The following is a 24,949-nucleotide window of genomic DNA, read 5'->3' as shown; positions in this document are numbered from 1 at the left end:
GTAATTTGGTTTTTGTCCCTGATTTCTAAGTGACTATAGAAGCCATGTAATAGGGCTAGTCTTGCTTTAGTTCATTCCTATTATTCAAGAAACAAAGACTTATAAATTTTTTACTTCCCTTTCTCATCATTTGGAGAGGTCAAAATCAAATTCTCACTAGTAGAGTGATACTAGTGTTGTATCTTGATTAGAAACTAGGTTTTTGAGGTTCTTTGAGTACTTCTTGGTCCAAGTAAGAACTTGGTATTGATATTAATTGTGCAAGGAGAGTGGTTTTGGGCCAAGTGACTAAAAAAAGAAATAAATTGGGGCGACTGACTCCAATTGTCCATATTTTCATAGTGTTGGCCATTTCTTTTTAAAATGATCAGTTTATGTCCATTTCCCTAAATATTATAATTAAAGGTCCAAGAATATATATTTATTTTCTGAATATAAAAAAGTTAAAAGTAGATTATAAGTAATATTTTTTTACGTATAAAAAATTAAAATTATATATGTATTATATAGGTTTAGATTTGATTTTATTTTATTTTTACTAATACCAAATCAAATCAAGAATGATCGATTTTTTTAACACTAAATTAATCAAACCAAATCAGTTTGACTTAACGGTTAAGTTTGTAGACCCAAACTACAACTACCACCTTTTCGTTCTCTTGCACCAAAACCCTAAACTAAAAACAACAACAAAAAAAGTGGTCTAGGTATTTGTTCAACTGCTCTTTTACTCCCTTCTTCACCAGATCTACACTCTAACTAGGTAGGCAGGCACAAAAACCCGACTGCTTTCTTGTTTGTTTTCGTTGGAATGTTGGAAAAAAATGTTCCTGTTTTTTTTTTTTGTTTTAAACAAGCTGCATTCTTATTCATTTTGAGTGGGAAAAGGTGCTGAAGTTTTGGTTAAATGAAGCTGCATTACTGCCTTCCCTTTTTTGGGTTGTTTTTGAATTTTAGATGCAAAGAAGCTGTTTTCTTTATTTGTTCATTTGACTTGTGGGGTTTTTTTTACTGGAAAATAAGTGGTTGAAGGTGCATTCTTGATTATGTTTCTTTGTTCTGAGTGGTGATTTACAGTAAGGTTCGGAGGGAATGTGACAGAAATTTGATTGAATTTCAGATAAAGAAGCAGCATTTTCTTGTGTTAGGTTTGAGAATTGAGACTTTTTGGTACTATAATTTCCCTCAGTTTTCATTGAATGTCGGTGGTGCTCTGTATAGTGCTGCTTTGTCGGTATTTTTCTTTGCTACAAAGATGATGTCTGTTGTGCTAATTTAGTTTGCTTTGTTTTTGATAATTTTAATTGGTCAGATAATTCCTCTTAAAAAACTGGTTGCAAATGGACGATCCAGTTTTAAAATCCAATGAAGACTCGGTGGAAGAGAAGCCATCTCCGCCGCAGGATTTAGTTGAACATCCACAAAGTTCAGAGTCACCAAAGCAATCATTAGCAGGGAGTGTGAAAAAGTCGAGGACGGTGAGACCAAGTTTAACAACACAAAATGGGGTTTCTGGGATTGTAAAGAAGCGAACTGGAATAACAGATGGCACTGATTCTAGTCCCAGAGGTGTCAAATCATCTCTGACAAAATCAACTGTTAGTAGCACTTCGCGATTTTCAGGAACAACTCCAGCCACAAGAAGGAGTAGCACTAGTGGTTTGCCTGACAAGCAGCCAAGGACAATAACTAAACGAGCTAGTGGGAGTGTTGGTTTGGGTACAGCTAAAAAGACCAGCTCTTTGGCAACTGATCCTATGAGGCAATCTCTTCCTGAAATGCGAAAAAGCACATTGCCATCAACCAATACTAGAACTACAACTCGATCAAGTATTTCAGAGATTAGAAGATCAGTTCCCATTTCTCCCCTTGCAAAGACTCCAAGAGCATCGGTTAGTTCAGATGCAAGCAAGCAAGAATCTGTTAAAAAGACCTCAGCTAAATTATCATCAGCATCACTTTCATCTACAAGGAAGAGTGCATCTACATCGTTGGAGAGCACTGCTAGTAGTGACTCAACTAGGAAGCTCACCACAAAGTTGTTTTCTCCAGCTGCTCGATCACCTTCAGTTTCCACTGGATCGAAGGCTGGTTCTTCGTCAAAATCATTGGACAGAAGTATTAGTTCATCCAGCAGGAAGAAAGGGGGCACTCCTGAAAGTCGTGATTCACGGCTTATTATGCTTCCTCAAGTGGAAATCAAAGCTGGCGATGATGTGGTAATAACTTGTCTCTGTATTCTTCATTCCGCGAAAAAAAGTTTCAGTTGGCATTAAACTGAAGATGAGGGAAGCCAACAGTTCATTCTACCTCTCCTAAAGCTGGATAAGTTACCTTCTCATATAAGCTGCTCCACTAGTACCCCCACCCAACCGCTTAAACTAAAGTAGCTGGCAGATGTATAATAAAAGTATAAGCCATTGATAATATGTGTATAATCATGTATAGCCATGTATAATTTATGTATACGAGCTAGAAAAAGTAAACAGTAAATACGGTTGGCTGTTTGTGTAAAAATCCCCTTAAGAATTAAGGTAAGGGTTATGACACACAAAACAAAATAATTGAAAGGGCTTAAAATGAGAGCTACTCGGTTCTCCGTTCTGAAGAATCAAGTTTTTGGTTTTAGTTCTAATGGTATGACATACACCTGCATTCCATTTTTGATCCTCGTGACCTTACTAAAAAAAAGGATCCTCATGCATTTACCTAATTCTCATAATGCATGCTATGTCTATAGAATTCCATAAAACCCCGTTAGCATCCCTGTGTATATTATGCATCACATGTTGGAGTTGATTAGTGATGTAATCCATGTTACAAGTTATAGAAGCATTTTGTATAGACAGTCAGGGTATTTCTGTTCTGTTCTCTTTTCTCTTCTCTTTCTGGGCGCAATGACACCACTTCCTTCAGTGCTGATTTTTTTTATTTTGAGATCTCTAATACTTACCTCTTAAAAAGAAAGAATTCCATAAATCCCAATTAGTTGTCCCTTCTTTTTTTTTTTTTTTTTTTAAATTGAGCCGCGGGTCTATTGGAAACAACCTCTCTATCCCACCTCTGAGGTAGTGCTATGGACTGCATATGCTTACCCTCCTCAGACCCCACACCCCACTTTGTGGAATATACTGGGTATGTTTTTCTTTTTTCTTCTTAAGTTAAACCTCTATCTAACTTTAGTTATTGCAGACACTTTGACACACAAATTCCACTTATCTGCAGTGATTGGTTCTTCTACCTATCGAATTGAAAAGGACAGTATCTTTTATGCTAGTTATGCTTTTGAATTATACATTTTAACAGAAAAGCTTTAAATTACATACTCAAGTGCACACTATTTTCAATTGCTTTTGCTAGAGTATACATTAAGTTTCTTTTGCTTTGAATTATACCACTTCACCTAAGAGCTTCTAAATTTTCCATAAATTCATCTGATACTATTTTTCTCAGAGGAGAGAAGGTTTTCTTTGATTGTCTTCTATTGACTATTATGATTGTGGGGCTCTTCTCTTGTGGAAAGTAGTGTTTGATTTACTTGTTTAGTCATCTGTAAACTTGACTGTATCTTATGTTTGATGCTCTCTAATGTGTAGTTAGATGCTCTCTAATGTAATTAGATGATCTCAAATGTAATGTAAATCCTCTTGTTGATATATAAATGATTCTCGGGCTATCTATTTGTGGCATTTCTCTGCCTATCAAAATACCTAGCAATACAAAGTCAACATCACTGTCAAAGTATAGGATAAGTAAATGATATATTCATGCAAGAATATAAACTGAGATTACGGAAAATAATGTACTTGTAAGCGCTTACTACGTGCAAAGAGAGATTGTTTGGGTCTTTGGTTGGTCTTTTATGTTTGTCGAGCTAACTATCCTTGTGAGAATTTTATGTTGGTAAGTATTCTTAAAAAATACACAAGCATATTTTGCAGATTTACTTACTTCAATAGTTCAATGCTAATATTTTACTGCTGTTTGTGATTTGTTCTGTGTGATGTGTGATTTCCTTAAAAGGTCCTCCATTTTGTGTATAGAATCTTATTTCTCCATTTTGCTTCAGTTGAAACTCTTTTGGTTACGACATATGCTATATTCCCTATGTTCGTTAGACAAATGGTTCTTTAGCAATCTTACAAACTATTGAACCTCTTTCCCTTCATTTTTCATCAAGCGCTTGGATCTGAGGGGCCACCGAATACGTAGTCTCAACAATGGTGGGCTGAACTTGTCTCCAACTTTAGAGGTAAGTAACAGTGATTCCGTTTTTATTTAACGAATCCCATTTGGCCTCCAAGAGTGCTGCTATCTTTGACAAGGTTTAACTACAAAATTGAGATTTCATACAGTGTTATGTGGGTATAATAATGCATTATAATAAAAGATAATAAACAAAATTCCATTTTTTGCAGTTTGTTTACCTCAGGGATAATCTCTTATCAGTGTTGGATGGTGTTGAGATACTGACTAGGGTGAAGGTCAGGTTTCTTTGTATATTCTTGTACATCTTAAAAAGTATATTTCTTCAAATTCTAAACTTCGACTTTACTTGCTAAAATTATGTGATTCTCTAGTTATTTTCACTCATAGAAATCTGCTATGATTATATTTCTCTGTTTAGGTTCTTGATTTGAGCTTCAATGATTTCAAAGGTCCTGGATTTGAACCACTTGAGAATTGCAAAGCCCTTCAGGTCAGCACTTTTCTTGATGTCTTTTTTATTCCAAAAACTTGCATGCCTGACAACGGTTACTCTTTCATTGATAAGGCTCTGAAATAATTTGTAATTCTTGTCCAACTTTTTGACCTTATAGCAACTCTATCTTGCTGGAAATCAAATTACATCACTCATAAGTCTTCCAGAGCTTCCCAACTTAGAAGTAAGTCACAACAGTTTTCATACTCACAACAGTTTTCACTCTCCACGTTCAATGCCTACTCTAGCTTATTGTTTTTTCCGTGACTGTTAAATTTCAGTTCCTATCCGTTGCTCAGAATAAGTTAAAATCTCTTTCAATGGCTAGTCAGCCTCGGTTACAGGTTAATCTCTGACTTTCATCTTTTGTTACTTCTTGCTGCTTGTATGGTTAGAACCTATATTACACACATATTTTTTTATAGGTCTTAGCTGCTAGCAAGAACAAAATCTCTACACTGAAAGGATTCCCTTATTTACCTTCTCTTGAGGTTAGTAATGAACATCTAGTCAATTTCTGATTATTGTTAAATGTGTTTGTAAATGATGGTCTTCATGTTTCTATTTTGTGAAGGAGTGAATTTTATTGTTGTTTGTAGTGGTGGCAAGTGGCTATGCACACAATGCATGTTCCTGATTAGACAAACTATTCAAATGAGTTACAACATTAAAAAGTTTTAAGGGGTCATAACTGGGTAATCCAATAAAGTTACTGTGTTTAACAGGTAAATTGATTAACACATTTATGAAAATAAACAGATGCCAACCAGATAAACTCTGTCTCCACTCTTCTTAAATAAAATGAACTTTAGACAATGAGTTTCATTTTTTTTGTTTATTGTTGCTTCTCATAGAATCATTGAACTTCTAGCATTAACAGCATACATATTACCAAGGGAATCCTTCGCCCTATATCACTAGAAGTGCTACTGGTTATAATGATCCATATAAAACAGCTGCATAGTCCAATATCATCGTAGCATCCCATTCCATTTATTTGCTATTTTTATTTGTTCTGATTAATCAAAATTACTCTTTATGCCTTGTAGTTTGAATTACTAGATTTTTTTATTTCTTATTTGATTCTCCATATCTACTGAAAAAATCAAATCAATGACGGAAAAGCGAAACATATAGGCATATTCAAAAGATCACACATTCATCTGTTTGCTGTTATTTCTTTTTGCTTGCACTCTCTCCTTTTGGCTTTTATTGAAGAGGGAAAGATAGAGCCAACAAGGGTGAACTATAGACAGAAATAGTATATCCTTCTGCCTTCTTGATTATTCTACTTACGTGGTCCGAGTCTCTCAGATGCCTCAACATATTTCTGAAAAAAAAAAGCTATCTATGGTTGATGGGTTCTGGATGTAATAAAACTATAAGTAAGCGTAATGTTTGCTTAATTCGCTCACGTTAGACTGGTGACTGGTCATAGCACAAAATAAAAGAGATCCTGATAGCTATAATCTGCACCACGGTAGAAGTGTTAAACTAAGCTTACAGTTACATTAACGTTATGTGGCTGATTAAGGCCTTGTTTATGAATAAAATACATTTACTTGATAAAATAAAAAAGAAGAAAGAAAAAAAGTTGCCAGTTTCCAAAAAAAAAAAAAAGGAAAGAAAAGAAAAGGTTACAGTAGCATCACTTATTTATGACATGGAATAGCTGAATAGCAAACCTTTTACTTGTCATCGTCTTTAAATTCTTTTTTTTTTGGATCTTGACTTGATTCAGTAGATTACTGATAACTCATAAAATGATAAGAGGACATGAAAAGCTCTCTCCATTTGAGTGCAAGGATGTTTATTGAGTTTGCCTGAGTATTTTTTTTTTCCATGACGATCTGCAGCATTTACGTGTGGAGGAGAATCCTATCCTTGAGATGCCTCACATAGAGGCAGCTTCCATTTTGCTTGTGGGTCCTACTTTAAAGAAGTTCAATGATAGAGGTACAACACTTATTTTTCCAATGGTAGCTGCATCCTTTGATTTCTGTTGAATATGATTTCTCATTCATAGTATAGCTTGTTTCCTTCTAAAGGAAATTATATGGTTATTTAGTTACTACAGTTTTACAATCTGATTCTGCAAATTCCTCTCATATAACTTGATACCTTCTGATGCAATATCTGCTTTCAGATCTCTCCCGTGATGAGCTAGCACTAGCTAAACGCTATCCTTCTCACACTCCTGTGTGCATCAGAGGTGGTTGGGAGTTTTGTCGTCCAGAACAAGCCGTTGGTGAGTTTTCAAGGAACTACTGCTATTTTATTGGCCGATTCAGTGATAATCTCGCTCTGCATATTTTTTCATGTTGAAAAAGTTTACTAAGTTCCTTAAGTAGTGTTAGTTGAATGGATACAAGATGTGCAAAATTTTCTTGTTGAGCTCGGTGATATACTGTGTTGTATACCCCAAGTCACCAAGATAGGTTTGGTACATATCTACGCTTAGAGTTAAACTTTGACTAGTCTATTGAGATTCGATTAGCATCTGTTACTGTTAGGAGCTAGTCTTCTTGTGGGATCCAGTCTTAATTCATGTGAAGACGCACGGTGTTTGATAAAGTAGGCGTGAAATTATTTTTGTTTTTGGTTTCTTCCTTTGTTCACATTATAAAATTCTGCTGTTAAGAGGCAAGTAAAGGTTTAGAGAAGTGTCGAGCGGAGATATAAACAAAAGGTTAGAGTCAATAGGAGAGAGAATCCAACTTCTCTCTTCAAAAATAAATTGGAGTGATCTCCAGCGACATTGGGATATTTTAGCATAAATTCTTTGACAAAATCCAGCACATGCAGGGAATTTAGATGTCTGATATTTTTGATCTGTTAATATAGTTGTAAGATTTTACCATAATGCTATGCTGCAAGGGTGATTCACAATTCACATGACTGCATCCATGGAGTTGTCTGTATTGTGCCATTTAGATTTATGCTCCTACTGTTTTGATGCATTCCCACAATTATTTACCGCTCTGTGATGCTCACTGTGCCTCCTACTCTGTTCCAGAAGGGCATTTCCTACCGATATACATTCTTCAGAAAACTTGCCTTTTTTGTTTGTGTTTCTTCTATCAATGTGGATAGCTGTTTGGAGCTTGAAGAGAACATATGTTGGTGCTGCTGGACTTAACTTGATCGGCATTAGTTCAGTAACACAATTATAGTATTTGATGTTTGAAAAGCAGGAGAGTACAGGAATAAGTCAAATGAAGCTAGAGCTAGAGGGTAACCTCACATGATGTATTCTCGGTAGTTTTTGGAATATGTCAGAATAGAAAAGGGCTTGAAGGAATTAGATGACACATATCAACACAATGTTAATTTTGTGTACTCTTGGAGCATAATGCCACTCACTTGTGGCATAGATGATTTGATGGGATTCTTGGGATGTTACTTTTCTTTGTAGTGCTCTTGCAGTCTAGTACTTGTATACCGGGAATTTTCCACTTTTTGTTTATTTATAGAAGGGATCTTACACAAATTGTTGGTTGGATTTACTGTTTACTTTTCCAGCAGGTATGCATAGATTATAAACTAATAATGTCTGGTTATACACATATTGTGTTATGATCCATTGCAAAGTCCCACATCGGTACTACAAAGTATTGGTGTGGGATATTTATAACCTTGGGCTCTCCCACCTCAATAGCTAGCTTTTGGGGTGTGGTTCTCCTAAGGTTGTAACAGTGGTATCAAAGCCACCCATCACCTTCGCGCCCACTGTGCCTGGGATGGTGACGCCGGTATGGTAGTGTTCGGCCGGGGCTAGCAATGTTTAGCGCACATCCATCGAGGCACCTTGGCACCTAACTCGAAAAGGGCTACCTGAGAAAGAGCTACCTACATAAGTAGAGTGAAAGCTACCCAGAGTGGAGCCGTCGAGGACGACGGATGCGGAGCGTGGTGGTTATGATCCATTGCAAAGTCCCACATCGGTACTACAAAGTGTTGGTGTGGAGTATTTGTAACCTTGGGCTCTCCCACCTTGATAGCTAGCTTTTGGGGTGTGGTTCTCCTAAGGTTGTAACATATTGTAGATGGAGTATATATATACATCACCCCTTTTTTAGTTTAAACTGTTGAGTGGGCAACTACTTAAGGTAATTCTTCTTTCTGCATAAAATATAGGTACACAAAAAAGAGTGAAGTATTCTTGATGTGTGCTTGGTTTCAAAAATACTTTCTTAGTTGAGTTTCGTCTGTGTACAGTTGAGAATGCGCTATACCTTATTAGGTTATCATCTTATAATTTTGCATAATGGAGAAATTGATGTCTTCCTAGTTCTCTCAGATAAAACACAATGTGTACGGCAACTGATTTTCTTTCTTTCAGTTTTAACTTTTTTAAATCTTTGCTGTACTTTTTCTTTTTTGGGATAACCATGGTGTCCGGGCCAGCGTATCTCGACTAATTCATTTTTCTAATACTTCTAACTTCTCTCTTCTGCAGATTCAACTTTTCACTTTCTGCTTGAGCAATGGAAGGAACAACTTCCTCAAGGATTCCTGCTCAAAGAAGCCTTTATACACCAGCCAGTTGAGGAAGATGCTTGCTATTGCCACTTCAATTTTGTTATGGATGAAACTGAGAGTACTGATACAGACGTAAACTTGAAATACCAATGGTTTATAGGAGACAGAACTCCATCAAACTTTTTAGAAATACATGGTGCAATGAGGGAGGTAATATATTTCAGCTACTCTATTTTAGGTTCTGTGTTTCTATATACATGAGACATCATTATGCAATTTTAGTTTTTATGATCAGCTCTATTGGCCAAAGCATGAAGACATTGGTAGAATCTTGAAAGTTGAGTGTACCCCGAAGCTGGGAGAGACGGAATATCCCACTATTTTTTCAATATCTTCACCAGTCTCACCTGGTATGGTTAATTTTTTTTTTTGTTCTTCTTTTGATGTATGTCGGAAATAAAAACAATGATGCAGTTATAGGAAAAAAGTTGATGTTGAAATGACTACTCCCTCTGTCGTTGAGATATTTGAAATTTACGGAAGGTTGAAAAAATGAATTTCGTTTGATATAAAACTTTTCTTTCCCTAAAAAAAAATTATTTGGGAAAGGAAACAGTTTTATCTTTTGGTATAGCATTTTCTGTTTATATTCTAACTATAGAAGATTGTGATTTATAATACTTTTATGTAGTTTTCCTAGATAAATATGTAGAAGTGTTATTTAATAATAAAAGAAGAAATTGATATAGATTGTCAAATTCACGTTGGAAATTAGATCCTTTGACCCTTCATCAGATCTGTACTTTGTTATTATTTTTGAGACGGTGGGAATAGTTGAGTTGCAAATATATGTTTTGAGGAATTTATTCAATTTCCAAATTTGCAGACCTATTTGCTTGCTAATGTATGCTACGTCCAATATCACCTAGGAAGATTGTTAAGTGCTTGGCGATGTTAAGTATCAAACTGGGATTATTGAGAATCCTGCTGGTCCTTATGCTTTTTATCCGTTCTGGTCCAACTAACACGACTAGGGGGCTGCTAAGGTGCTACATGTTACATATGTCTTAGCAGAATGTGAAGAAAAGAGAAGAAAACAAGATAAGACCCATTTGAGAGATTTTAAAGCACTTGTTAACTGCAGCTATTTGTCAGGAAAAAATGTGTATTTCATATCATTAAGAACCAAATCAAGTATGCAAAGAGATAAAGTTCTGAATTCTTTTTGGTAAGTAACAGTAACAGCTAAAAAAAAAGCTGAAATTTTAAATTAGCTGGAGAAAGTATATCCAATCTTGTATTGATGTTTTAAGAAAGATGCACTATCTCTTGCCTCTATCATCTGCAATGGCTGGTGTTTCTGCTGAAGTCTTTTTATTTGCATTTCTTACTGTTAGTTAACGTCTCTTGGTTTTCTATGGGCCGTCAGTTATATCATCTTTCGTTCTGTTTCTTGTTCCTTTTTTTATTTTGTATTTTTTTGTAAAGGAACTGGACATCCAAAAGTATTGAAGATTGAAGTGTGTGGCGATTTGTTAGAAGGAAACATAATTCGAGGCCATGCAGAAATTGCATGGTGCGGTGGAACCCCAGGGAAAAGCATTTCTAGGTGAGATGATCATCTTAAATGTCATTTGTCAGATTTTGAAGATCTTAATTTTGCTCAAATCTTATCCACCACTGATATGAAGGAGTAACTTTATGGCTTAACCTTTCAGTTGGTTAAGGAAAAGATGGAACAGCAGTCCAGTGGTTATTGTTGGTGCCGAAGAAGAGGAATATCAGCTGACTCTTGATGATGTTGATTCGTGTTTGGTGTTTATGTATACCCCTATGACAGAAGAAGGTGCCAAAGGAGAACCTCAATATGCTATAACGGATTATGTGAAAGCAGGTAAGGAGTTTGGATTCATTTGTTCTTGGGTCATTAGATTCTAGGGAGGCTGCAATATGACCACCAATGATTTAATATGGAAGAACTGTGCATTCTTCATTAAGGAAAAGTTGAAGTTCAGCCATAAAATATAGAACATGCTTTACTTCTATGTCATTTATATTTGAGCTTCGCAATGACATTCTACATAGGTGTCTATGCATGTTAAGATGGTAGCTTGATCGGCTAAATAACTTTCTCTTAATATGACGATATATCATAATTGCGCCAACTTCTATCTAAGTTATAAAATCAGAGGCAGCGGGTTCTGGGATTCATATTACCTATTTTCTTCAGCGCATTTTGGTCTATATTCCTAAGCAGTCTTTCTTGAAGACTTGAACTAGTTTCATTGGTAACTACCTGATGGTAGGATGGTCACTTAGTTAGAATTTTGGGTTGACAGCTCCCCCATCAGTGAGTGATGTACAAATTTCTGGAGATTTCGTTGAAGGGAACACCATAAGAGGAGTTGGGAAATATTTTGGAGGAAGAGAAGGACCCAGCAAGTTCAAGTGGTTGCGTGAAGATAAGGATACAGGGTAAGTTGTCTTGTTCTCTTCCCAGATAGTTGAGCGTATTAATTGGTTAAAAAAATAGTTTTTAGCAATATTTAGTTCTTCGTGAAGACTACTGTGGGTTGATTTCCGCTTTGTTACCTGGGTGATCTTGTTTTATGTCTTTTAACATGCCTTATATCCTTTCTTTGGCTTCCGCTGTGGAGACAGGGAACTCATGCTGGCATCATCTGGTATGAATGAATATACTTTGACAAAAGAGGATGTTGGCCGGTGCTTGGCTTTTGTTTATGTACCCGTGAATTTTGAAGGTCTGATATTTTGAAATTTCATTCCATCTGTTTTACTGTCCATGAGTTTGTAACATCTGATTGTGCTTTGCAGGACAGGAGGGCAAATCTGTATCTATTGCGTCGCAGAAAGTCAAGCAAGGTTTGCTATTCTGTTGTCTCATATCTTAGCATCCTGAGTTTGTTTCATAGTGAACCTTCTGTTAGGGATGGAGTTAACATTTTTGTCGAAACATTTCATCATATGGCCTTCTTTTCGTGAAAGTCTCCATGAGCATAATGCCATAGCTCTACACATCACAGCTTGTAGAATCTAGTCCACTGATCAATATTCTAAACAGATGTTATTGGAGTAACTTAGCATCATGAGTTTGTTTCATCGACTGAACCGTTTGTTAGGGAAGGAGTTCACATTGACATAGGATGGGACGTATAGGTATGTTGGTCATAGTTTCCTTTATAAGGTTAATAATTGTCTTAATAATGGAAAAATCCCCTATATAAGAGAAGTATACCAAAAATAAGATTATACAAAATATGGACAAATTTTTTATTATACGTCATAGAACTGACATAAGTTGTTGTGAGACACTTTTTTTTTTTTTGGGCAAGTGGCCCTTTGTGGGTCCACCCTAAGAAAACTCTCAACTTTCTTTCTACTCTACCACCTCCTACGGTGTCACATGCTGGATAGGTTTGCTGAAGACGAACTATACATGCCATACTTGATAGACCAAAATGCATATGTAACTTCTTCAAAATCTGATATAATTTTGGCTATAAGTTATCAGTATTCTGCACGGTGAAACAATTCGGGTCTGTGGATCTTATTGTTTTCATTTTTTAATATCTAAATTACTGTTCCAGCTCCTCCTCAAGTGACAAATGCAAAGATAATTGGCGAACTAAAGGAGGGCAGTAAAATAACGGTTACTGGTATCGTTACTGGAGGAACTGAAGGAGCCAGCAGAGTTCAGTGGTTTAAAACAAGTTCATCAACATTTGAGGATGAGAGCTATCTTGATGCGTTAAGTACATCCAAAATTGCAAAGGTAATAGATGTTAAGTTGAGCTTTTATAATTTCAGTTCCTATGTGTGGTGCATCAAATCAATAACCGTTAATTAGTCATAAAAAATGATGCATGAAATCAGTAAATATCTGTTTTCTCCAGGCATTCCGCATTCCCTTAGGAGCTGTTGGCTACTACATTGTTGCAAAATTTACTCCAATGACTCCAGATGGCGAAGCTGGTGAACCAGTATATGCCATTTCTGAAAGAGCTGCAGAGAGTAAGTGTAGTACATTGAAATTTCCTCTGTTACTTTGTGCAGTTGTTCTTAACTTTAAATAATCAGTCAACATGGATGTATTTTCAACATGGATGTTTTTTTTGCAGCTCTACCTCCCAACCTCAACTTTTTAACTCTCACTGGTGATTATGCCGAAGGTGGAATAGTGACCGCATCTTATGGATATATCGGGGGTCATGAGGGAAAAAGTATTTACAATTGGTATCTTCACGAGGTAGAATGACTTCTTGTCTCAGCATGACTTTAGGCATTGTATTCTCTAGATTCTTTTCAGAGACCTAGCCTGACTGCAGAGAGAAAAATAACTGATCATGTTTATGCCTACTCTCTTGGATTGGTAAGCTTTAAGGCACCCAATGATGGATGGTGCTGAAATGAGAATATTCTCCAAAGCAGACTAGCAGAGTATCCTGTAGTCAGTTCAACTTCGAATATAGAAACACCAGGATGTTATCAAATTCAAGTAACAACCGAGGAAGTAAATCTTGGATGATCATTTATCTATGAGTGATTCGCTTTGTCTAAGCATGCGATGATTCTCAACTTCCATAAGGAAACAGAATGAAAAGAAAAAAACAAGAAACAAAAGTGAAGAAACATTAACAGTGACTTGTCATATGAGGGATGCGGAATGCTGAGAATGTAAAGTAAAAGAAAAATTGAATCTATTGTTGCTTCGTACACAACCACAACAACAATAACAACATCCCCAATAAATTCCCACAAAGTGGGGTCTGGGGAGAGTAAAATGTACACAGTCCGTACCACTACCTCAGAAGTGAGGTAGAGAGGTGTTTCCAAAAGACCCCTAGTTCAAGACAAAAACATTTTAGAGAAGGACATAATATAAGAACAAGAAATAATAGGTAGAAACAAACAACAGATAATAACAAAAATAAGCCTATCCCAAAGTAGTACTGCACTCGACCTATCTGAAACAACAAACATCACCAAAACACCAAGACCATGACACTACAAACAAAGAACTACAACAACTAGCACGGATAACAAGGCAAAGCACACTTACCTACTAGCAGAGACACACTCCTACCTTCTACCCATCTACCTTAATTCGTGAACTCCACACCTTCCTATCTGGGGTCACAACTGATGCAAATTATATTTTGAGTTGTATTGTATGAAAGCATGTGTACTCCATAATTTATGCCGCTGTAATGAAATAGTACCTGTTACTGTTTCAACATAGTGACTGTTATGAAGAAAAGAACATTTTTGTCTCGCTATTTGAAGAACTCTTAATACATAATTTTGGTGCATGGGTTATCATTACGTCTTAATTACTGAAGTTGTGCACGTGTCATGGATGACACTGTTGGTTTTATACAAATTAAAAACTTGAGTGAAGAGACTGTCTTTGTGAATACCGTGAGCTCATCCATGCTTATTATAGTTTCTTAAATTTTAAGGTAGTTATGGCCCTATGGCGATAACATTAATAGTTAACAGCAATTCGTAGATTGCATGATAGTAGTATTTTAACTTTTTTTTAAACAGTAATATGCCATTCTTTTATTGTTTTTTAGCTATTAATGATTGGTTCTTCTTACTGCAGGTTGAAAATGATTCAGGTGCTATGGTATCTGAGTTTTCGGGCCTCCTTCAATATCGTATTTCCAAAGATGCAATCGGTAAATTCATATCTGTCAAATGTACCCCAGTTCGTGATGATGGGACAGTGGGCGAACCAAGAACATATATGGGACAGGAGCGTGTTCGCCCAGGTAATGATACATTTCCACTCATTGGGATGAATTTTAAGAATTATTATGATTTTTAGATTTCTGTAGATATCCTAGTAGCGTACATTATTCTTACTGCTTGCAGATGGTCGCAGAGCTTGCTGCAGTTCTTGGTTTTAATATATTTTCTTGTTCACAGAGCTCCACATTTAAAGCATAAGCCTAGCTATAATCCTTATATGTTTTAATTGCTTAGAACTTATGCACACCACTTCCTGGGTGCCACAAAATTTAATTTGCTGTGTTTCTCACAAAAAAGCCTACTAGTGTTTTAGGTTTTATGCCCGAACAATCTCAGATTGTATAAAGTGTACTTCTAACGTTCTTGGAAAAGTGGGACCAGATTCCTCTTAAAAGATGCTATGGACATGACCAACTATTGTGCTCTTGGGATTAAGTAATGAAATTCAGGTTCTGCTGTTATTACCTAGTTTTAGGAAGAGAGCTAGAAAGGTTCTGTTGCAAATACTTAGCAAAGTCTGTATCCTCTCTTCAAAGCCTTATTGCATTTTTTCTTTTCCAACAAGCACGACACAATTAATTACTCTGATGCTGTTCAAGGTTCACAAGAACAATATGGGTGCAGAAATCTTATGCTGCTTTTTGATGGGCTTTGATTTCATTTAGTAGTTGTAACCTAATATTTTCTTATTGAGTTAGCCGTTAAAAAATAATCTTATTATGATCTTGCATGATCTAGGAACCCCAAGATTGCTTTCTCTACGAGTAGCCGGAACTGCAGTTGAAGGCACCACACTAAGTGTTGAGAAGAAATACTGGGGCGGTGAAGAGGGAGATTCATTTTACCGCTGGTTCCGGGTACCTAAATGTGTATTTAAACGATTAATTCTCTTTACAGCCAATACTTTGAGAGCTCTATGTTTCCTATAAGGCCCTAAAGTATTCCAAGTACTTTGATAAAGTGGTGGATTGAGATTTTGAATTTTTCTCTCAGTAGGGAGAAAGTGTGGACTTATAATGGTGACACTAGCTAACTATTATGAATGCGACTGTGCAGACTAGTTCAAGTGGAACAAATATAGAAGTCAATGATGCAATGACTTCCTCATACAAGCTCTCTATTGACGATATTGGATCGTTTATATCTGTGTCCTGTGAACCTGTTCGAAATGATTGGGCTCGTGGTCCTATTGTTATCTCAGAACAAGTTGGACCTATTGTTCCAGGTATTTCCAAATGAACCTCCGCATGTGAATAGGTTAACATAAATTATTATTAGTTTCTCAACTTCTAAATTGGTTGATTTCACACACGCACACCATTTTTTTTTTTTTAAAATTCAAAATGATACTTAAGTATGAGTTATAACTTTTATCTGAAACCCTTTACTGCAGGGCCACCGACTTGTCATTCACTTGAATTTCAAGGATCTTTGATTGAAGGAGGTTGTATGAGCTTCGTTGCGTCTTATAGTGGAGGGTACAGTTACATATTAAAATCATCCATCGATAACTTTAGTTTCTACATTCATTTTGTTTAGGTTTGAAGTTGAAAGTGTTCATGTGCAGGGAGAAAGGAGAGTGCCTACATGAATGGTTTAGAGTGAATCATAATGGTGTCAAAGAGAAAATAAGCTCTGATGGTAGGGCCATATATTGTCATAGTTTATGATAAGGGTGCAAAAACTTGTTGAGTAAATCAGTTTTTTCGGCAGAGTTTCTGGATTTGACTATTGAGGATGTGGGTAAATGCATAGAGCTTATTTATACGCCCATCCGCAAAGATGCATTAAAAGGAAGATGTAGGAGCATAATATCTTGCCCAGTAGCTCCTGGTATGTCATTTGCTCCTACATAATCTTTTGCTAGTAAAGGCACTTTCGGTGCTAATCATGTTGTTGCATAATGAGAAATTGATTATTTCATTAGTAGCCAGGCACTTTTTTCTTTGCAACACTTGGGTATGCAAGTGTGTGAAAGATAAGTGAAGGCATCAGTCTTGGCATTGTTATAGCCTATAGGTATCCCAACAAAATTGAAAAGTGTACTTACACACTGTTTGAGTGGTGTTTTTTCATGAAATGGTATGGTATGGTTACTAGGACAATCATGTTTGTTCCTTAAAATGTATGGTATGGTTTAATTTCATGGTTTGATAACCATGAAAACCCTCACTTTATGTAACCACTGATTTGGTGGTATCCCATGTTTTTTTTTTTTTTTTTTTCAATTATGCCCTTACTTAATATTATATAATATTATTTTATCCTTCACCCTATATTATTTAAGTCCACCTCCTACCTCGAGCCCCTCCCAGCTCCCACCTCCACCCCCGAAAAAAATATTTTTAAAATAAAAATTATTTTAGAAAATTTTAAAATTTATTCTTATCCCATCCCTATCCTGACTCCACTACCCCCAACCCATTTTTTTTAAAATTTATTTTTTAAAAAAACTTCAAAACTTTTCTTACCCCAACCTCACCCACCCCATCCTTCCCCCACCACCTACCAGCACCAATTTTCTTACTTTTTAAATTTATTTTAAATTTTTTTTTAAAAATCTATTACTCCACTCTTACTCCTTATCAGCCCCCCTCCCCCACAATTTTTTTAATGTATTTTTAAAAAGAATTTAAATTTTGTTTCTTACTCATCACGTACTCCGACTTCGACCCCTCCCCCACTCTACTACCCCCTCCATCAAAATATTTTTTAAAAAAATCATAATTTTTCTTACCCCACCCCCTTATCCTATTCGTTCTCATTGTTTTGTGTTAAATATATACAAATGTTTTCAGAAAATATTTTTCTATTTGTGTAACAGACACAAGAAAGTAAGTAAGAAATAATTTAATTTCCTAATTTTTTTTTTTTCTGGGATTTCATATCGAACACACCCGTAGCATACACAAAATATGCATTTCAATTTTGTTCTTATCATTGATGGTCACGTCTCAGAACACCAAAAGAAAATGAAATTTGTTACTATAAAAAATGAATCCAATTACATTTAGATTGATCTACTTTCTTATTGATTTTGTTAGAGTTTACATGAATTTTAACAACTTATATATTTACATGGCAGAATTTGTGACAAATTAGCAAGAAGAAAAATATTTTATTAATAATTATTGATAAATTAACATTTGTAGCAATTAAGGGCATTTTAGTAAACTCTCACAAAGTGGGGTACGATACAATATCATATCGTCAAATTAAACAATAAAACTGTTATTAAACAATACAGTCCATCCAAACATTGTATTGTACTGTTTAATACCATACCATACAGTACCGTACATTATGAAACCATAGCAAACCACCATCCAAACAAGCACTTAGAGAGTTCAGGTATTGATGTATGTATTTGTTCTACTATTTGGATCACTAGTCTCTACTTATTCTGCCACTAATGACTTATCAATAATTTTTGTCAAGTTCTTCACACATTTGGATTCTGCTTCTTTTCTATGCAATCAATCACATGAGTTGCTTCCCTTCTAGTGAAACCCCAGCAGGATCGTGCTGACCAAATAACATACAACAACATACCTAGTATATTTCTACAAAGTGGGTTCCGGGGAGGACAGAATGTACCCAGTCCATACCACTACCTCAGAGGTGAGGTAGAGAGGCTGTTTCCTATAGACCTCCGGCTCGAGACCAAACAACATAGGAAAAGACATAATATAAGAACAAGAAACAAAAGGTTGTAACAAAACAACAGACAGTAACAAAACATATCTTTGATTATTCTTGATCCCGGAATGACATTAGAAGATTAACTAGAATACACAATTTCTCAAATGTTCTAAATTTTAATGGATTTTTATTTTTCACGAACTTTTAACGGCTTACCGTACTTATTTTGTTGTGTTGCTCATGGATTTTTATTTTTCACGAACTTTTAACAGCTTGCCGTACTTATTTTGTTGTGTTGCTCCATGCAGTTAGCCTCTGTTGTTACACTGATTGACTTTGTGCTTTTTTGTCTGTTGTCAATTTCATTCGTATGAAGTATTTCTAACTGATATTGACCTTGTATTGAGATAGGGGACCCAATTGGTGTCGAACTGTCAATTTCTGAATGCTGTGAGGGCGAGACAATAGTTCCCAAGCAGAGATACTTTGGAGGACAAGAAGGTGATGGTGAATATGTTTGGTATAGAAGTAAGAATAAGCTTCATGAATCTGCTCTGCTGAACTTGCCTAGCGTTACAGAGGATGTACATATTTGTGCAAATACTTTGTAAGTCTTGTTAAGAGTAATAATTAATAACTTTGCCTACTTGTTGAATGAAACTCAAAAGAACACATCTCAAGTTTGTTTATTGTTGTAGTAGTCCTTTTTGAATATGTATTTAATAGAATGTCTTTTTTTTTTTTCTGGAACTGGTATTTACCAGAACATATAAGCCATCGCTTGAAGATGTGGGGGCATATTTGGCATTATATTGGCTGCCAATCCGCATAGACGGTAAATCTGGGAACCCAATAGCATCAGTTAGCGAGTCTCCAGTCTCCCCAGGTAGGCCTTTATTCCCACTCCTGAATAATATATATCTCTCTTGCAGTGAAATTATTGACTCTTTAGTATGAGATAGTATATTCTATTTTGGAGTTTTCAATTCAGGGGTGCTGTTGGAATTCTACCTGATATTCAGTATATAAAGTTTGCTTATTTTAAAGAGTTGTACTGAAGATGTCGTGTGAAATATGTGGCAGCTTTTCCTGTAGTTTCTAATGTTCATGCAAAGGAGCTCTCGTCCAGTATTTACCTTGGGGAAGGAGAGTACTTTGGTGGTCATGAAGGATCAAGCTTGTTTAGCTGGTACAGAGAAACTGATGGGGAAACAATCACTCTCATTGATGGAGCATGTTCTAAAACTTATCAAGTTGTAGATGACGATTACAATTGTCGTTTACTTTTCGGGTAACAGCTTCTTTAACTTTTTGGCTGGCTTTTGAAGTGTTTTGTTGTGAGATAGAGAGGTACAGTAGTTGATGCTTTATTGCAGATTAATTTTTGGTCCTCCAACATGGTGTCTCGTCTGTTTTTTTTTTTTGGGTTGGGGGGGGGCATATTCTTGTTAAATAGAAAAAACAAATGACAAGTGGAAAAACTTTAAAGTTGAACATGCATGGTAACAACTTCTTTAACTTTTTTCGCTGATTTTTGAAATGTGCTGTTGTGAGATAGAGGGGCATAGTACTTGATGCTTATATTTGCATATTAACTTTTGGTTCTTCCCCATGGTGTCTCGTCTGTTTTTTTTTCTTGGGCATATTCTTGATTGATAAAAAATTTTAAAAATACAAATGACTAGTGGAAAAACATTAAAGTGGAGGTGCTTGTGTAGTCTCTGTTTCTTTCTAAAACATGTTACCCAAAAGTTGCAGATATACACCAGTTCGTTCAGATTCAGTCATTGGAGAACTTCGGTTATCTGAGCCAACTCATGTGATTCTACCAGGTATTTTTCTGATAATAGCATCCGAAATAAGGTAGTAGTCTGTTGTAGCTATCATGCGGAGGTCCCTATGAATGAATTGGTTTTGTACTAACTTGAGATAGACACTGCCACTCTTTTTTTTTTTTCACGTTATTGACTGTTTTGGTGCCATTGTGAGATCACAACAAATTTTAGAAGTAACTGAGAAATGAATATAAGAGAACGATGTACTGGTGACTGGTGAGTTGATAAATGCATGACAGACCTTTTTATAGGTGTTGTTGAGTATAAAGAGAATACCTGTCTAGCTTTACCCATTAGATTCATTGAATTTGAGTAAGTAAAATTTTAATGTTCTATAGGATATGTTAGAATATTCGTTACGTTATTAGGCAACATAGAAATTTTACCTATCGTATTAATGTAGACTAAAACTCCTCTATGAAAATCCCCCTTGTACATCGTCGGTTAATCAAGTCTTCACTCAGTGGTGAACCCACATGGTTTACCATTGGGTGCTCATGCACTCACAAACTTTATATATATATATATATATATATATATAAACCCACGCTCTTCAATAGACAAATGATTCAGTTGTTAACAGATTTCCTGTTTGAATCAGCTCTTTTCACGGTTAGATCTACATTTTTTCCGTTTTTATCATTCCTTGCTGATTCTTCTGTTCTGTTCCTATACTTTTTTTTGCTTTTTTTTCCCTTCTTTCACCACAGAGTGATGAAACCTAATTTTTTTCCTTTCCTTTTTCTTTCCCTTTTTACAAACACAAAGACGCACTAGCCACCAAGCGAGGATGTCTAAAAGCTTGACCAGTAAAACAAAAATCCATTTACTTGCAAAGTCTAGGTCTACACAAGTCATATTTGTTGTTTTGAAGAAAATATTAGAAACTCGTCGAAGAAAACTGTCTATAGAAGGAAGTTGGAATTGCCAATACCATATAAGGAGAAAACAACAGTTCACTTGGTCAACGTGGGACAATCTAATAGAAAAAAGAGTTTCTCAATCTTCTACTACACAATTCCAATTGTTCAACCTTTTACAGTTAAATGCTCAGCTTAACTAATATTCCTTAGTGGTTCTGCTTCTTTGTAGAGCATGCTTCAATTAGAACGTGTCCATTCACTATCGAGAATACTGTGTCTTCAATGCTTGTGACAAATTTACCACTGTAATCTTCTGACAGTAACACTACCTCCACAGATATTCCAAGAATTGAGACTCTGGCTCTTACTGGGAAGGCTGTTGAAGGAGACATACTAACTGCTGTTGAAGTCATTCCAAAGAGTGAAACTCAAGAGCGTGTATGGACAAAGTATAAGAAGGACATCAAATATACTTGGTACTTCTCTGTTTTCATCATCTGATATGCTGAGAATCAACTGTTTTTCGTTTATTGCTTAATATTCTTTACTAGACAGTATTTCATGTCAAGTTAGACATCGATAATATAGAGATGATTTCTGTTACCAGACTTGCTACTTTTCCTGTATTCGGAGGAAAAGGAACCAAAAGTTGCTTGTATTTCGTGACTGATATTGGTTCTATATTTGGATCTCTGGAAATAATTTGGGGTACATTGGTTAAATATCTTTCTTTAAGGCTGATATGTATGGAAGCCCTGATAGTTGGTGTTATCTTGATATTATTTACTTCTAGATCCTTGTGGTGGGGCCCTTCCTCGGACACTGCGCATAGCGGTAGCTTTAGTGCACCGAGCTGCCCTTTTTTTTACTCTTATGTATAATTTACTGCATCCAAGATTTCGAACTGCAATTGAGTCATCAAGCATAATCCATGGATTCCATTGCTTCTGAATGTTCTATTTTTGAGTATATTGAGAAGCTTCTTATATTTTATTGGCTGCTGCAGGTTCATTTCGACTGAAACAGGAAATAATAAGTCCTTTGAGCCATTACCATCACAACATTCTTGCTCATACAGGTTACGATTTGAGGACATAGGCCGCTCTCTGAGATGTGAATGCATCGTGTCTGATGTTTTTGGAAGGTCAAGTGATCCAGTGTATACTGAAACTCCTTCACTTTCACTAGGTATTCTAGCTTTAATTTCTTATTTAGTTTCCACTTGTTAATTCTTAAAGACAACCATAAAAACTGGATGGGTAAAACACACTTTGTTATTGTGTGTGTGGTATGGAGTGGTCCCCTACTGATATACCTCTCTTGACATGAATTTGTAGCAGATAGTATTTTGTTTTCTCTATGTTTGGAATTCTTCCTTTCTTTTATTTCTAAATTTTGCTGTTGTCGGTGTATTTGTCAAGTGCATGCTCAAAAAAGTTCAGTCACTCTCACCGCCACCATGTATTGTCTTTGTTAGTGTAAGAAGAAGAAAAGTGAGCAACTAGAAAGGGGAAGGTCGCCCTTTTCGGCCCCAGTGATTTAGATAGAAAGGAGGACACATCTTTTTCTTTAATTTCCTTCCCATTCCAAACAACCAAAAGTAAATGAGCTATGCTTTATCCAGCGGAAGCAAGGAAATCAATAAGTTGCTCTATCTTTTTCCCTTCTCCTCCCTTTCATGGAAGCAAAACATGCTGTTCGGCTTTAGTGCTTCTAACCGTTGGTCAATATGCTTGGGAAAATCCTCCTGAAAGATCAACAACTTATGACTGATCTCTCATTTATTTTGCTCTGCTAGTGAAACTTGGGAGACTATCACATCTCCTAAAAAGTGGGGAGGCCTTTGTATTTAAGATTTAAAAGCTTTTAATGAAGCTTTATTGTGCAAAAGTTTGTGGAGGTTCGGGTGGAGGTACAAACTTTGTAGGAGGAGTGATAGTTGGTAATAATGAAATTATGATGGGGGTTATAAAACTAAAGATATCACTTTACCTTTTAGTTGTCGTTTTACCTTTCAGTTTTGACTTGTGGAGGAATATCATGAATGATGGGATAGTTTGTGAAAAATATCTCTTTCAAGGTCGGAGATGGAGGAGTGTTTGTTTTTGGGTAGATAGCTGGTGTGCGGACATATTATTGAAAGATGAATTTCAAAGTTTGTATAGTATATCTTGCCAAGAGTTTGGGGAGACTTTTTGGGACTTGAGATTTATAAGGGATTTTCAAGATTGGAAAGTAGATGAGTTTCAAAGATTGTTAATCCTACTTCATAGGCAAGTCAATCTGGTGGATAATGCTGATGTTTGGTAGGGGTCTGGGAGATATTGGTGGGGAGCCGGATGAGTAGGCTACGGGTAGTTATCCAAAATGGCCTATGAAAACCTTTCTTTATGGTTTTAAACTAGGATATACGGCAGAAAAATGGATGATCTATTCTATTTTTTTCAAAAAAAAAAAAAAATCTTGTTGAAGCTGCGGCCGGAACAGAACGTGGATCATCCCTTCTATATTGGGGGTTAACCATGAGATTGTGGTTAATATATTTAGGTGGTTTGACACTCCTTGGCAAGGCCAAAAACTGTGAATGAGCTGATGTTCAGCTGGAAGAGGGGGAGATGGAGGTCAAGATGAAGGGCTTGGTATATGGTTTTGCTTGCTATGTGGGTAGTTCTGAGAGAGACAAAGAGCAGAGACTTTTGCAGGAGTGGAGCCAAGTTTCCCTCCTTTTAGGAGTCTCCCTTTTCTTATTTTCTTTTGGTCTACCTGTATATAGATGATTGGGTGGAGTTTGTAGAGAACCATATTTTTGTAGATTCTTTACATTTTGGTACCTCTTGTATAAGGCCAGTTTGGCCATGTATATGAATGAAATACAGTTACATGATCCAAAAAAATAACACAATCATTAGTGCTGACCTCTGCTGGTGTCTGTTTAATTATTGCTAGATAGGTACTTCAACATAGTTTTAGCACATTGAGTTTCTTTAATTCCTTTTGCTCGTATATTTCTGGAGAAGAAATTTATCCTAATCGGACCAACATTAGATTTGCTGTTGTCCTTTGCTTGATCCCCACCCCTTGGACCGGCTCATTCTTGTGTGTGTTACCTCTCCTTTACATGTGAAGGATGTTCTTCCTTGTTGTTGAAGTCTTAACTTTAATATATGATGAAATAGTTCTTATTTTTTCTTTTGACAAATGAATAATCTAACTTGTTCCCTGGCAACCGAATCATGTGTTCTCTGGGGTAATTTTTGAAACTTTCATATGGATCCATTTTTAGTAGTTGATTTATGAATCTGCTTCATTTCAGGTATTCCTAGGATGGACAAGCTGGAAGTTGAAGGTAGAGGTTTTCACACCAATCTATATGTTGTTCGTGGGGTTTATAGTGGAGGAAAGGAGGGCAAAAGTAAAATCCAGTGGCTTGGACCTATGGTTGGAAGTCCTGACCTCATTTCCATTCCTGGTATGCTCAATTGTTCCATCTTTTTTTGGTTTCTTAACCCATTTGTTGAATTAAGATTTGCGCAACTTAACATATCCAAAATGATTAGTCACTGAACTGTCTACAACATACCCAGTGTAGTCACTGAACTGTCTGATTCTGATTAAGTTTCTATCTATTCTCCTCATCAACCTGTTTGATA

The 24,949-nt window shown here is 36.0% G+C and overlaps 1 protein-coding gene across 8 annotated transcripts; it reads left to right on the top strand.

The window, feature by feature from the left end:
- Nucleotides 1-610: 610 nt before the first annotated feature.
- LOC107859072 (187-kDa microtubule-associated protein AIR9) lies at nucleotides 611-24,768 on the top strand (the record flags this gene model as incomplete). 8 transcript variants are annotated; one of them, XM_047406007.1, is given in 33 exon segments in its annotated part: nucleotides 611-763; nucleotides 1,313-2,219; nucleotides 4,181-4,252; nucleotides 4,419-4,484; nucleotides 4,628-4,699; nucleotides 4,821-4,886; nucleotides 4,984-5,046; nucleotides 5,128-5,193; nucleotides 6,559-6,658; nucleotides 6,849-6,950; nucleotides 9,162-9,394; nucleotides 9,480-9,594; nucleotides 10,673-10,793; nucleotides 10,903-11,078; nucleotides 11,524-11,659; nucleotides 11,846-11,946; nucleotides 12,020-12,067; nucleotides 12,793-12,977; nucleotides 13,099-13,216; nucleotides 13,324-13,451; nucleotides 14,811-14,979; nucleotides 15,698-15,816; nucleotides 16,016-16,184; nucleotides 16,353-16,437; nucleotides 16,527-16,600; nucleotides 16,673-16,792; nucleotides 19,013-19,208; nucleotides 19,366-19,487; nucleotides 19,685-19,892; nucleotides 20,360-20,433; nucleotides 21,637-21,775; nucleotides 22,306-22,487; nucleotides 24,613-24,768. In XM_047406007.1, coding segments are annotated over 32 exon segments (4,660 nt in total), but the record flags the coding sequence as incomplete, so codon positions are not given.
- Between the last annotated feature and the right edge of the window lie 181 nt (nucleotides 24,769-24,949).

This window comes from Capsicum annuum, unplaced genomic scaffold (genome assembly GCF_002878395.1).
Source record: "Capsicum annuum cultivar UCD-10X-F1 unplaced genomic scaffold, UCD10Xv1.1 ctg83003, whole genome shotgun sequence".
Lineage (NCBI taxonomy): Eukaryota > Viridiplantae > Streptophyta > Magnoliopsida > Solanales > Solanaceae > Capsicum > Capsicum annuum.
Note: the sequence above shows the minus strand (reverse complement) of the source record. Positions and strands in the feature narration are given on the sequence as shown.